General features: G+C 47.5%; 7 protein-coding genes across 11 annotated transcripts; 3 read left to right on the forward strand and 4 right to left on the reverse strand.

Annotated features, from left to right (window-relative positions):
- Positions 1-114: 114 nt before the first annotated feature.
- LOC136189354 (ribosomal protein S6 kinase alpha-5-like) lies at positions 115-3,854 on the reverse strand. The gene is made up of 17 exons (XM_065977288.1): positions 3,519-3,854; positions 3,395-3,466; positions 3,127-3,345; positions 2,952-3,067; positions 2,793-2,900; positions 2,654-2,734; positions 2,500-2,603; positions 2,286-2,436; positions 1,985-2,149; positions 1,834-1,935; positions 1,714-1,784; positions 1,605-1,661; positions 1,415-1,502; positions 1,189-1,359; positions 908-1,132; positions 700-856; positions 115-626 (listed from the first exon to the last, which is right to left on the reverse strand). The coding sequence occupies exons 1-17, from the start codon at positions 3,592-3,594 to the stop codon at positions 280-282; spliced, it is 2,310 nt and encodes a 769-aa protein (XP_065833360.1). The 5' UTR covers positions 3,595-3,854; the 3' UTR covers positions 115-279.
- On the forward strand, positions 3,507-4,827 carry LOC136189362 (translation initiation factor eIF2B subunit beta-like). The gene has a single exon (XM_065977300.1). The coding sequence runs from the start codon at positions 3,701-3,703 to the stop codon at positions 4,748-4,750; it is 1,050 nt and encodes a 349-aa protein (XP_065833372.1). The 5' UTR covers positions 3,507-3,700; the 3' UTR covers positions 4,751-4,827.
- LOC136189358 (NF-kappa-B inhibitor epsilon-like) lies at positions 4,779-6,746 on the reverse strand. Its single transcript, XM_065977296.1, has 5 exons — positions 6,135-6,746; positions 5,749-5,860; positions 5,449-5,671; positions 5,308-5,396; positions 4,779-5,237 (listed from the first exon to the last, which is right to left on the reverse strand). The coding sequence occupies exons 1-5, from the start codon at positions 6,677-6,679 to the stop codon at positions 4,884-4,886; spliced, it is 1,323 nt and encodes a 440-aa protein (XP_065833368.1). The 5' UTR covers positions 6,680-6,746; the 3' UTR covers positions 4,779-4,883.
- On the forward strand, positions 6,086-8,826 carry LOC136189363 (enkurin-like). 2 transcript variants are annotated; one of them, XM_065977302.1, is made up of 5 exons: positions 6,086-7,565; positions 7,614-7,913; positions 7,971-8,260; positions 8,316-8,377; positions 8,429-8,826. In XM_065977302.1, exons 2-5 carry the CDS (start codon positions 7,843-7,845, stop codon positions 8,792-8,794), a joined length of 789 nt encoding a protein of 262 aa, XP_065833374.1. In that variant the 5' UTR covers positions 6,086-7,565; positions 7,614-7,842; the 3' UTR covers positions 8,795-8,826. The 2 variants fall into 2 exon arrangements, with proteins under 2 accessions (XP_065833374.1, XP_065833375.1); XM_065977303.1 differs by having other exon boundaries at positions 6,086-7,270; positions 7,330-7,913.
- On the reverse strand, positions 6,935-8,172 carry LOC136189365 (UPF0047 protein YjbQ-like). 4 transcript variants are annotated; one of them, XM_065977308.1, is made up of 7 exons: positions 7,630-7,843; positions 7,521-7,575; positions 7,425-7,464; positions 7,333-7,374; positions 7,195-7,279; positions 7,099-7,131; positions 6,935-7,050 (listed from the first exon to the last, which is right to left on the reverse strand). In XM_065977308.1, the coding sequence occupies exons 1-7, from the start codon at positions 7,748-7,750 to the stop codon at positions 7,010-7,012; spliced, it is 417 nt and encodes a 138-aa protein (XP_065833380.1). In that variant the 5' UTR covers positions 7,751-7,843; the 3' UTR covers positions 6,935-7,009. The 4 variants fall into 4 exon arrangements, with proteins under 4 accessions (XP_065833380.1, XP_065833379.1, XP_065833378.1 ...); XM_065977307.1 differs by having other exon boundaries at positions 7,521-8,154; XM_065977306.1 differs by having other exon boundaries at positions 7,099-7,279; positions 7,630-8,152.
- Positions 8,827-8,842: 16 nt separating the features above from the next.
- LOC136189357 (transcription initiation factor TFIID subunit 3-like) lies at positions 8,843-11,006 on the forward strand. Its single transcript, XM_065977295.1, has 6 exons — positions 8,843-9,014; positions 9,077-10,068; positions 10,128-10,201; positions 10,258-10,312; positions 10,371-10,498; positions 10,555-11,006. The coding sequence occupies exons 1-6, from the start codon at positions 8,843-8,845 to the stop codon at positions 10,643-10,645; spliced, it is 1,512 nt and encodes a 503-aa protein (XP_065833367.1). The 3' UTR covers positions 10,646-11,006.
- On the reverse strand, positions 10,730-11,466 carry LOC136189366 (ubiquitin-ribosomal protein eS31 fusion protein). The gene is made up of 3 exons (XM_065977309.1): positions 11,346-11,466; positions 11,239-11,293; positions 10,730-11,179 (listed from the first exon to the last, which is right to left on the reverse strand). The coding sequence occupies exons 1-3, from the start codon at positions 11,391-11,393 to the stop codon at positions 10,809-10,811; spliced, it is 474 nt and encodes a 157-aa protein (XP_065833381.1). The 5' UTR covers positions 11,394-11,466; the 3' UTR covers positions 10,730-10,808.
- Between the last annotated feature and the right edge of the window lie 4 nt (positions 11,467-11,470).

The following is an 11,470-nucleotide window of genomic DNA, read 5'->3' on the forward strand; positions in this document are numbered from 1 at the left end:
ATATCCGTGTAGGGTAAACGGCTTTTCAAGGAAAATCGAGGAAAAACCGTTTACCCTACACGGATATACGGGCATCAGGTAATGACGTACACTATGGCCCGTATATGGTAAACGTTATCATCCAAATTAGAAAATTTTTACTACTGTATAAATACACCACCATCAAAGAATAATAATAATAATAATAATAATAATGATAATAATAAGGTTATGCATCAAGCGAGAGGTCTTCTCTAAAATGAAACGATCTATAAAAAGGTACTGAAATAGAAAATAACGCTATGGATTGCTATCAGAAAGTGGTAGAAAAAGTTTCTTCTCGCGAGACGAGCCGTCACCGTCGTTTTCCGACGATTGATCGGACGCTTCCGTGTTCTTGCGTTTCCGTCGTTTCGCCAGCGGCGCAAAGGCGACGTCGCGCAGCACGAAGCCGTCTTTCGCCGCCATATGAAAGGCATTCAGCGTCACACTCACGGCCAATTCGACGGAACGCTTTCGCGACGACCCCAAGAGACCGGGCGTCATGAGCGGAGAGCTGAGAACCTCGTCATCGATGCTATTCAACCACGTATGAGACAGAGCTTGATAGACAGTAAGTCTTCTCTTTGGATCAACAGTAAGAAGACCTAAATAGATATAGATATGAATGAACACACACACACATATATATATATATATATCTATTTATATGTATCTCACCTCTAATAAGATCCTTAGCTCCCTGAGATATTCTTTCCCATTGACTTCCTATAAAAGTCACGTGTCCAGCTCGGATTCGTTCGATGATCATTTTCGCTGAAGAATCGTCGCCGGGACGCGCCGCCTGAAAGGGGGCCCGTCCCGAGAGCATTGTGTACTGCCACGTGATCAATTAGTATTAATATTATTTCTTTTCTTTTTTACATACGAGAATAACGCCGAGGCTCCAAAGGTCGCAGGATTCGTCGTAGCCGTCGTGGGACGACGTCTTGGGATCGTGCTGAAGCGAGAACTGATTGAGAACTTCCGGCGCCGCGTAGTGAAGTGTGAAGCAGGGCGTCGTCAATTCGCGATTTTCCGGCAATATTCGCGCGAATCCGAAATCGGCGATTTTCACTTCGGACTCTTCGCTTTCGTCAGCGAAAAGCAAATTCTACATTTTTTCGCCCTTTGACCCCCCGAAAAAATTTCTTTCTTTTTCCTACTTACTTCCGGTTTGAGATCTCGATGAACGACGCGTTTCTCGTGAAGAAATCTCGCCGCGTCGAGAAGCTTTTTCATAATTCGACTCGCTTCCTTCTCCGAGAAATTTTTCTTGCGACGAATTCTCTGAAGCAGTTCGCCGCCCCGACACAACTCCATTACCATGTAAAAGTGCAGCTGAAACGAATCCCACCCGATTTAGCTTATCCATTCATTGTTATTCGAAACGTACGTCATCGTGAAGAACGTCGACGAGTTTGACAATGTTAGGATGACCTTGACAGAGTCGAAAGACCTGAACTTCGCGCGAAAAGTCGCCTCTAAGAGAAAGCGTGAAGCGTAAAGTAAAAGCATTGTGACGTCAGGAAGGCTGACGTCACAATGCTTCCCTAGCTGAATGCATTGTGACGTCATCTTTTCACCTCTTGCTGATGATTTTGACTGCGTATTCCTTTTTCGTTTTGATTTCGATGCATCGCCTGTAAGGGGGAGGCCCTAGGAAAACGAATGCATACGTTGAGAGGGACACACCTGCACGTTGAGGAGCTTCCGCAGCCAAGTAAGTCCTCTTTCACTTCGTACTTCTGCAGAAACTTGGATTTCTACCAAAGAGAAGTCACAGTGCGTACGTATCCTATCCCCTAAACTCACCCCCTTTGATAGGATCGACGGGACGGGAGGCGAATCGTGACGGGGTTCCGCCGTAATGGCATTTGCATCAAAGAGAACGGACGGAGCAACGAAAGAGTATCCCTTTAGAGAGACGGAATTCTGTACTATGAGTTTGCTCGTCTTTTTTTACTCTGAATAGCTCGTGAGCGGCGGCCGGCGGCACGACAGACGGCGAATCGGTCGGAGCCAACGTCGTGAATTCCTCGGCGAAGTTGCTGACGTCGAGCGCTCCACGAATGACGGGAACGAAGGGCGGCGAAACGCGCTTAGCGGCAAGCAAATCCCAATTAAGTGTCTAGAGAAAAAAAGACACTTGCAATGTAACGTAACGAAATCTTCTCTTGATTGGACGCTTGCCTTTGTGACGTAGAGTGATGTCACAAAGGCGAGCGTCCAATCAAGAGAAGATTTCGTTACGTTACGTTACGTACTTTAAACCAAGGATGACGTTTGATGTCTTTTGCTCCGTTTTCGCTGCAGCCAAGTCTCTTCTTCGGATCTTTCTTCAGAAGTTTTTTGAGGAGATCTTTGACCTGCGGTGAAAACGAGTGCGGATAGTAAGGCTCTCCGTGGAGAATTCGACTATAGAGAATATGATTATTATAGCGTTGTGCTGTGCCACGCCCCCTAGAGGGAGCTCTTTACCTCGTCACTTGCGATTGCGTATTTTTCTCGTGTTCCACTGTGAAAGGAGACGTTCCTGTCAATAATTCGTAAAGGAGAACGCCTAGACTCCACCAATCAACAGCCTAGGAAACGAGTACGTGGCAAAAAAATCCATAAATCAATACAAACAAACCATGTCGTGGCCTCGTCTTCCGCGCACCAATTCCGGAGCCATGTATTCGACCGTTCCACAGAACGAATACGTTTTTCCACCCTAGATCGAACAGAAAAACGATAAGAAGTCTCGAGTTTCGTTTTTTCTCTCTCCTTACTTCGTCTTCGAATAACTCCTTGCTTAAACCAAAGTCCGTCAAGACGACGTGTCCGTCCGAATCGAGCAAAATATTCTCGAGTTTAATATCGCGATAAATAATGCCCAACTTTATATATAAAGAAAATAATACATAAAAACATTCCATGTTTCTCTTTACCTTATGCAAATGATCAATAGCCAATAGAACTTCGGCAACATAAAATCGACATTCGTGCTCCTCGAAATGATCTCTCTGATAGAGATGAGTAAAGAGCTCGCCACCGGACACATAATCTAAAAATACGATTAATTATTATTCTATTTAATCTAATTATATCCCCACTACACCACACCCAAGATGAGATGCAATTTGGCGTCTGTCTGGAATGCGTAGTAGAGTGTGACGATAAAGGGCGATTCGCGCACCGCTTCGAGCACTTGTCGTTCGGTCATCGTGTGTTCGGCTGTTTTTGCCTTTTGTACGATCGTCGCCTTGCGGAGGACTTTCATTGCGAAGAGTGTTCCCTTATCGGGGCCCGTTTGTTTTCGCACGAGAAACACTTTGCCGTATGCTGTTTTCGTATGAAATCGTGTCCTTTTTTCTTGGTGATTGGCACCTACCTCCTGTTCCTAAGACGCGCAATAGCTCGAAATCGTGCACGGAAACTTTTCCTGGATGATTCGTGAAATTCTCTGCGTGGGCAGGGGGATTTGTGAGTCTTTCTCGAGTGTCGTGCGTCTTTACGGATGGTGACTTGATGCTCGATCGTCGTGTAGTCGGATTCGCTTCGATTCGTCTCGCTTCCCGACATCGCTTCCATCGAAACGCGGAATGAATAGATTCGGGCGGCACGCGCGCTAAAGTAGACGACTAAAAATAGCACAAGGCTGAAGCGCGTTAGAACGTAAGAAAGACGAAAAGCGACGATGGCTGCTTGTGAAGGATTGACGGCCGATTTGCGCGAGCGCGTCGACGCGTTCGTATCCGTTCTCCAGCAGCAGAAAAAGATAGCGAGCTCGTACGACGTGGCGCGACAGACGGCGGAAATAGCTCGACGAATCGTCTCGCAAGTGCGCTGGTCGAACGCCGACGAACTTCTCGCGCGCGTTAAATCGGTCGGCGTCGTGATGGCGACGGCGTCGCCAAGCGAAACAGCAGTGGGCAACGTCATACGACGCGTTCTCAAAATCATACGCGACGAATCGGCGAGCGCTCATCCGCCGCACGATTTGCATCAAATGCTCACTACGCCGAAAAAAGGCAGCGGCGACGGCGATTTTTCGACCCCGCCCGATTTGCGCGGATCGATTTTCGAAGCGATCAACGAACTGCTCGACGAAATCGGCGCGAGCGCTCACAACATCGCCGCGCAAGCGCTCGAACACATTCACTCGAACGAAGTCGTTATGACGTGCGGTCATTCGAAGACGGTCGAAGCCTTTCTCAAGGGCGCCGCTCGCAAGCGTAAGTTTCACGTGATCGTCAGCGAATCATCGCCGTCGTATCAGGGACAGTATATGGCGCGCGCGCTAGCAGACGTCGGCGTGGAAACGACGCTCATAACCGATTCAGCTGTCTTCGCGATCATGTCACGTGTTAATAAGGTAATCATTGGCACGCATACGGTTATGGCTGATGGTGGACTCAAAGCGCTTAATGGGACGCATGCCGTTGCCTTGGCAGCGAAACACCATTCCGTTCCTGTCATCGTCTGCGCGGCCATTTTTAAATTATCGCCCCAATTCTTGTGCTCCTACGATCAGAATACGTTTAATAAGATCGTAGGGCCTCACGACGTGTTTCCGTTCTCCGAAGGCGGCGTGCTGTCGTCGCACGTCGAAGTGCAGAATCCCGTTTTCGATTACGTGCCTACGGATCTCGTGACACTTTTCATATTTAACACGGGCGGAAATGCGCCGTCGTACGTATACAGACTACTCAGTGAACTCTATCATCCAGAAGATCACGAACTATGATGAAAATAGAATCGATAGAACAAATACATGTTTGCCTTTGTGTCTTTATTTAGTTATTAGCAAAGAACAGACAGTCACATCCGGGCTACTGAACGATGTATACACAGTGCATGGCTCACAATGGCCAAGTCTCTTACAAACTACTAGCAATGTTTATGTGCGAAACGCCACACGTAAGTTGTTCCACAAAATCTCTGTCTTCTTCTTCTTCTCCAATTGGCTGGCATAAAATTCTAATTTCTTTTCCTACTGAAATGTCATAGGGGCTGTCTCCTTCGTAATTCCAAACTGCCGTTTGAGCTCCCGAAGCGACGAGTAAGGCGGTCGTAGCGTTCAATCCTCGTCCGGCTGCAAAGTGCAAAGGAGTCGATCCGTCGAAATTAACTGCATTAACGTCCGCTTCGCAATCGTAAATCAGTTTCGTTATCAATAGCAAATTGTCCAATTCCACGGCGTGATGAAGAGCCCTTCGACCACTTTTTCCATCCTATGAGAAAGAGAGAAAGAGAGAGAAGATTGTAGTTGAGTTCACAATGTTTTTCGACTCTCTGACTCACCTCAACATCTACGTCAGCTCCTGCAATGCAAAGAGAGTGAACACAGTCAGCTGACTGCGATAAAACAGCCAAATGTATAGGAGCAAAACCTAAAGAAATATTATAATAATTGCGATTCGTTTCTATTTCCTTTTTCCTTACCCTCATAATTGAGCTGAGACAAATCGGAAATTTCGAAGGGTAATTCCGCCGATTCGGGAATCTCTTTGAGCATTTCCGTCAACGAACGAACGTCTCCTAATCGACAGGCGAGATGCAGTGGACTATTTCCCCTCCAATCTCGCACGTCAATTCGCGCGCCGCAATCCATGAGAATTCGAACGATATGCGATTGTTTTAGAGCGACCGCCAAGTGAAGAAGAGTCTAAAAACGGAAAAAGGAAACCAAAGATGATTAATTTATAATAGGGGACTCTTTTTCCCCCGGGGATTTTTTTTTACCTGTCCCAGCTTGTTTTGAACGTTGACGCAGTCGGGTAAATAGCAGCCGAGAGATTGCATTAGTTCGATGAGAACGCTGGGATGTCCGTGAATGATAGCCAAATGAAGCGCTCTGCATGGGAGAGAGACGAGAGTCGAGGGTCACTAATTAATTAGCGCATTCCAGAGGGCGTGCGTCGCGCGGATGATGAAAGCGGAACCACCCAAGGTTTGGGGACGCGACGGGGATTTCCCGCCGGCTCCTCGTTTTCACGAACAACAAAGCGAGATTCGCTCGAGACGCGACGATCGGAGACAAGCGAAAAAGGTGCGCGTAGCGAAATAAAAAGATTAGGGAGTCGAGCGAGCGAGCGGGGGCCCCCCGAAAAGAAAAAAAAGAGACTTACGTGTCGCCTTCTTCGTCTTTGGTCATGATTTGGGGATAGTAGGGCGCGAGAAGATAGCGCGGGTCTTCGGTCGAGACGTAATGGTGAGCGGGGCCCTGTTCTTTCGTGTAACTGTCGATTTCGTCGTCTTTTTCTTCTTCGGAGATGGCGACGATTTCGGGAAACGCTTCGGCAATGTTCTCTCCTTCATCATCGTCATCGTCGCTTACGTCGACGTCTTCGATGGCGATCGATGCTTGGGGATGGCTCTCGAATCCTTCGTCGAGCGAGAGAGTTACTCTCTCGCCTTCGATCACGCGCAACGTTGCGTCTCGCTTTGTCTCTTCTTCCTTCGTCTCCGCGACTTCTTCTTCTTCGCGGATAGACGCAGTTTCGTTTTCCCTTTCTGTCGTTGCGGATGTGAATGTCGAGCTGATCGTTACAGACGGTCGAAAGCTCTGGCTGCAGAGGCCTGAATCGGGCGCGAGGACGGGCGCTCTTTGGTCTTTGGCGAAATGGTGTCGCTTTTCATACTCCAAAATTTCTTTCCTGTATTCGGTCGACATCTTCAGGGGTGCGCGATATCACTCTCCGATGGGAATGGGGTGCGGCGAGTGAGTAAGGCTCTCGTCGTCAACGCGTGATGGTTTTATTTAAATAGAGAGGGAATTCCCCATTTGATTGGGCCTAAGCCAATCAGAACAGGTGGCAGCCTGAGCCAACTGCGCGTGCGTCATTTCCGCCCTGTAGCTGGTGAAAGGTCGCGGGGTCACAGGGACCGCCCCCTAGAAGTACCTGGGCCTCGCGGGGAAAAACAACAATAGAGTTATATAGACAAATCAAGCTTAGCTTCCCTACGTAGTCCCCCTTCCCTAAGCTCCCCAGTACAGTAATTTCTACTTGGTCCCCTGAAGAGTCACCACAATTTTTCGCGCTCCTAACACCTGACGTCACTTTTAGTAATCGATGACAAAATGACGTGTACCTGCATGATCTCGATGTTCACAAAGCCATATTCCTATATTCAATTTTTCCTCAAAAATTTTCTCTCTCTTTCTCTCTGCCTTTTTCTTCTTATTACCTTGCCATGTACCAAGATTCAATTTTCCATCTGTGATTGGAACAGTCAATTGTGATCCAACCAAGCATGTCTTCACGTGAGCTGGCTAAAATAAAAATCTCTATAGAAATTTAAAAAAATTGTTGATTCCTGAAGCACCATGTCATCAGGACCCTCAGCAGTGTGCTTGTAAGGAGCATCCTAAACAGCCTATCATAAGAAGACGACTATATACATATAGTACAATTTACTTCTGGAGCAAATCGATTGAGCATCATTTCCATGTCTACTCTAATTAGTTAATTAATTAACAGAATCAATTTTTTAAATGTCCTATTTAGCTCTACCTTACATCTGGATCCCAGCTCTCATTCAAAGCCAGGCTTGCAGATGTGTGTTGAACTAGAGAGAAACATATCTCAATGTCTGTCGTTGTGTAGAATTTGACGTCAGTACGCAAAAGATGAGCCAAGCCAATTTTGTACGATCGAAGCTCGGGTATCTTCTGAATCTTATCCGTTATAAGATGAATTCCTCGAGCTTTCGGAGATATCGTGATCAGCGTTTGATGCCACATTCTTGAGTCGCACGCACGCACGCTAACTTGCAAGCGCGCGCGAAGCGGTCGTCATTGGCGACAACGACAGTACACATCGAGAAAGGAGAGCGATGGCCGACTGCACGGAGAGCATTTACAATCTAATGCCTCAGCCAAAGGCTCTACCATCAAAAGCGACGAGGCGAGAAAACACAAAGGGGCTCTTTTCTCTCACCAAAACCGCTACATTCTTCTTCAGATACAATTCGACGTTTCGTCAGATGGTCCAAGAAGAATACAAGGCGCGCAAAGACCCGTCGAAGACAATGGGACCGGCGAAAGTTTCTCTCACGTCGACAAACGACTTCCTAAAGAAACGATCGGGAGAGCAAAAATTCGAAAAATCGCCTCCTAGAGTCGCCGGAACGACGACTACTTTGGGAGGATCAAAGAAACCGCCGGTGCCGAGACGACACGAGCATCCCGTTATGGGAGTGAAATCGAATAAGAATTTCGTCAAGACGAACGCAATTGAGAATATGTTGGCTCGTAAATAAATATGATTGATATTAATATATAATTTTTATTATTTTTGTTTCTTTAGCTCCCAAGAAGCCGTCGGAAAAGTTTGCTGATACCGTTACCGGCGCAACTCAGGATCTCAATGTAAGACTAAATATTTAGAATGAATTTTTAGTATTATTATTGATTTATTAGCCTTCGGGTCTCGTGCCTAATTTTGTCAAGAAATCTGAATATGGTAAAGTTCCCGGATATTTGACAAAACGAAAGGAAGAAATGGACGAGGCGATGAGAGAATACGAAGCCTACGTTGCTATGAAGCAACGAGAAGGAGCGCTGAAAGAAATCAGCGATGCAGAAAGGGAGGCGATTTTGGAAGGATTGAAAAAGAATTGGGAGGAGGTACATCATCAGTATCAGGGCCTTTCCGTTGTAGCGGATACGGCTCCAAAGAAAGCGAGGAAAGAGCGAATGGAGGCCGAAATGAAGCAGCTGGAAAAAGACATCGAAATGATCGAACGACACCACGTTATTTACATTGCAGCTGATAGTCAGTATTAATACATTGCGCGCGCGCGCGTTTAGTGTCGTCACGTGGCTGCCACAGATATGTCTGCTGTCGAACTTTTTTGCCAGGAATTGCTACGACGAGCCGTAGGCCAAATCTGCTTATCGCTAGGCTGGACGTCGACGAGCGAAATAGCTCAAAACGCCTTAGTCGACGTCCTCAGCCACTACATCGACGAATTGGCTCAAAAAACGCAGAGATATTGCCAACAAGGCGAGAGCGCGCCGCTCGCGCGCGCACGCTCACGCAATGCTACACTTTTGGTTTTTTCTTAGGCTGCAGGACGTCGCCTTCGCTGGACGATCTCGCCCTAGCGTTCAACGACGTCGGCGTCTCGTTACCGGACATGGAATACTTCGTCTCGTCGGTCGGCACTCGTCTCTTGTCGTCGAACGAATCGAATGTCGATTTACTCTATTCGTCGTCGCGTCTACCGCGACGTCGTCTCGCCGCCGTCGCCACTTCGTCGTCGTCGAATTTGCCGACGAAATTTGACGCCGAAACGGAAGAAGGAATCGAATTCGACGATCCTATGACGATGAAGGAGCACGACGTTTCAATGCAAAGCGATGAGATGTCCGAAACGAGTCGAGATCCTATGCGAGATGAGGAATGGTCACCGACAAAATTGCTGAATAAATCTCAGAATGACGGCGGAAATGGAGACGATGCCGCCGCCACCGGAAGTGGCGACGGCGACGGCGGAAATGACGATTTTTTGCCGTGGGATAATCCGAGCGTTGTTAATATTCAAAATCGACTTCCTACTGTTGAATCTTTTGTTGCGTCTAATAGGAAAGAAAAGGAAGAGGAGGAGGAGAAGGAGAAGGAGGAAGGGGAGAAAGTGATTCCGCCGCCGCCGCCGCCGCCGCCGGAACTGCCGCCGCCTGTGTCGCCGGAAGTCGACGTCGTCGCTTTGAAGGAACCCAGCGTGAAAAAGAAAGCGGAAAAACGCGTTTCAAAGGACGATTTTAAGATTCCAAAACTAAAATTTAAATTTGGATTGAATAAGGAGGACGTTGTCGACGCGCCGCCTCCGACTCCGACTCCGCCGCCAGCAGCGCCGCTACCATCGCTACCGCCGCCCCCGCCCCCGCCCCCGCCCCCGCCGCCGCCGACAATTGGGTTCGACGACAAGACTTTATCAGAACGCAAACTGAAAAAAAAGAAGAAGAAAATGAAACTGAAAGAAGGCGAGCACGCGGAGAAGAAAATCAAGAAGAGTAAGCACAAGGAGAAGAAGGGAAATTCGGCGGAAGCTTCTCTGGTAGATACACGTAGCATTGGGCCGGAAGCTAGAGACTTTGATAATTGTCTTAAAAAAAGGTTCATACTTTGCCCGTTAGACCAAGTCTAGCTATGAGTCAACTCCAAGAGCCGGCGCCAAAGTATTCAAAAATGTAAAAGTGTTCTTTGTAAGGCGCGAGAGAGAGTGCAGCGTTTTTTTTTCCCAAAGGGTTTTGCCACCCTCTGCTGGTGTTGTTTCTCAGACTTTGCCCTTTGCAACAGAGGTTAGTTTCACTTGTGTGTGTTTTTCTCTCTCTCTCTCACTTCTGATTGCTTGTACAGGTTCCAATTGTAAGCAACGTTAGCCAGAGGCAATATATTTGCCCCATTTGCCGACTGGGTGAAATCCAGTCGACTGACTGGATTACATGTGACAGATGCGGTGACCAAAACGACGTTTGGTATCATTTGTAAGAGAGAAATAAGCTGCAGATAGGTTATCTCAGTCAAGAACGTTCTCATATAGATCGTGCGTCGGAATCAAGACAATACCTGATGAGAGCTTCACTTGGTTTTGTCCTAGCTGCCGTAAATCGAAGCGCCATGGGAAAATATAGCGATGTATGTATGTATAAAAAAATTGATTCTTGATTGGTCACTTGCCCTTTGTGACATCACTCTCGTTGACCATATTTGGAACAGTGACTCGGCCTTTATTATGTCGTCACAACGCTCTACTACAGCACGCTATCATGAAAGAAAAAGACCGCGTTCGTCTCTCTACTCTTCGTCCTTGGGCTTTTTGAATACGTAGGTGAGACCGCACTTGCCGCAGTACTGCCGATCGAAGTGACTCGCCATAAAAACGCCGGCACCGCAACCGTCGTTCGGACACTCGCGACGCAATCGCGTAATTTTTCCATTTTCGTCGACTTTGTACGCTTTGAGAACAGCCAACTTGACCTTCTTCTTCTTGTGCTTGATCTTCTTCGGCGTCGTGTACGTCTTCTTCTTGCGCTTTTTCGCGCCGCCGCGAAGACGCAGAACGAGATGGAGCGTCGATTCTTTTTGGATGTTGTAGTCGCTTAGAGTGCGTCCATCTTCGAGTTGTTTTCCAGCGAAAATGAGACGTTGTTGATCGGGAGGAATGCCTACGAGACGCGATGGCTTTCTAGCGTTAGGTTTCGCGTCTCGTCGATCGGCGATTTACCTTCTTTGTCCTGAATCTTCGCCTTGACATTCTCGATCGTGTCGCTCGCCTCTACCTGTTCGAAAAGACGTCAAAAACGACGTCTACGGACGCCGTTGGGTACTCACTTCGAGCGTTATCGTTTTCCCCGTCAAAGTCTTGACGAATATCTGCATTTTGGACTAGTTCTTCGCAAAAGCACGTGGCCTCGAGAGAAGAAGCTAAAACGCATGCGTGCATTGAAATTCGACGT

The sequence above is a fragment of the Oscarella lobularis genome, chromosome 7 (assembly GCF_947507565.1).
Source record: "Oscarella lobularis chromosome 7, ooOscLobu1.1, whole genome shotgun sequence".
NCBI lineage: Eukaryota > Metazoa > Porifera > Homoscleromorpha > Homosclerophorida > Oscarellidae > Oscarella > Oscarella lobularis.

Bases quoted from the DNA above. Each gene is read 5' to 3' on its own strand.
- LOC136189354 (XM_065977288.1), bottom strand. From the start codon at position 3,594: ATGGAAGCGATGTCGGGAAGCGAGACGAATCGAAGCGAATCCGACTAC. The intron at 1,936-1,984 runs GTAAAAAAAGAC...GTCTCTCTAAAG, and splicing joins CCGCTCACGAGCTATTCAGA to GGATACTCTTTCGTTGCTCC. The intron at 627-699 runs GTGAGATACATA...ATATCTATTTAG, and splicing joins AGCTAAGGATCTTATTAGAG to GTCTTCTTACTGTTGATCCA.
- LOC136189362 (XM_065977300.1), top strand. From the start codon at position 3,701: ATGGCTGCTTGTGAAGGATTGACGGCCGATTTGCGCGAGCGCGTCGAC.
- LOC136189358 (XM_065977296.1), bottom strand. From the start codon at position 6,679: ATGTCGACCGAATACAGGAAAGAAATTTTGGAGTATGAAAAGCGACAC. The intron at 5,861-6,134 runs GTAAGTCTCTTT...TCTCCCATGCAG, and splicing joins AAAGACGAAGAAGGCGACAC to AGCGCTTCATTTGGCTATCA. The intron at 5,238-5,307 runs GTGAGTCAGAGA...TCTTTCTCATAG, and splicing joins GAGCTGACGTAGATGTTGAG to GATGGAAAAAGTGGTCGAAG.
- LOC136189365 (XM_065977305.1), bottom strand. From the start codon at position 7,750: ATGTGGCATCAAACGCTGATCACGATATCTCCGAAAGCTCGAGGAATT. The intron at 7,375-7,424 runs GTAAATTGTACT...TAGGCTGTTTAG, and splicing joins TCAATCGATTTGCTCCAGAA to GATGCTCCTTACAAGCACAC. The intron at 7,051-7,098 runs GTACACGTCATT...GTCAGGTGTTAG, and splicing joins TGAACATCGAGATCATGCAG to GAGCGCGAAAAATTGTGGTG.
- LOC136189363 (XM_065977302.1), top strand. From the start codon at position 7,843: ATGGCCGACTGCACGGAGAGCATTTACAATCTAATGCCTCAGCCAAAG. The intron at 7,914-7,970 runs GCGAGAAAACAC...ATTCTTCTTCAG, and splicing joins CTACCATCAAAAGCGACGAG to ATACAATTCGACGTTTCGTC. The intron at 8,378-8,428 runs GTAAGACTAAAT...TTGATTTATTAG, and splicing joins GCGCAACTCAGGATCTCAAT to CCTTCGGGTCTCGTGCCTAA.
- LOC136189357 (XM_065977295.1), top strand. From the start codon at position 8,843: ATGTCTGCTGTCGAACTTTTTTGCCAGGAATTGCTACGACGAGCCGTA. The intron at 9,015-9,076 runs GCGAGAGCGCGC...GTTTTTTCTTAG, and splicing joins GCAGAGATATTGCCAACAAG to GCTGCAGGACGTCGCCTTCG. The intron at 10,202-10,257 runs GTAAAAGTGTTC...TTTTTCCCAAAG, and splicing joins GCGCCAAAGTATTCAAAAAT to GGTTTTGCCACCCTCTGCTG.
- LOC136189366 (XM_065977309.1), bottom strand. From the start codon at position 11,393: ATGCAGATATTCGTCAAGACTTTGACGGGGAAAACGATAACGCTCGAA. The intron at 11,294-11,345 runs GTGAGTACCCAA...CTTTTCGAACAG, and splicing joins GGAAAACGATAACGCTCGAA to GTAGAGGCGAGCGACACGAT. The intron at 11,180-11,238 runs GTAAATCGCCGA...CGCGTCTCGTAG, and splicing joins GAAGATTCAGGACAAAGAAG to GCATTCCTCCCGATCAACAA.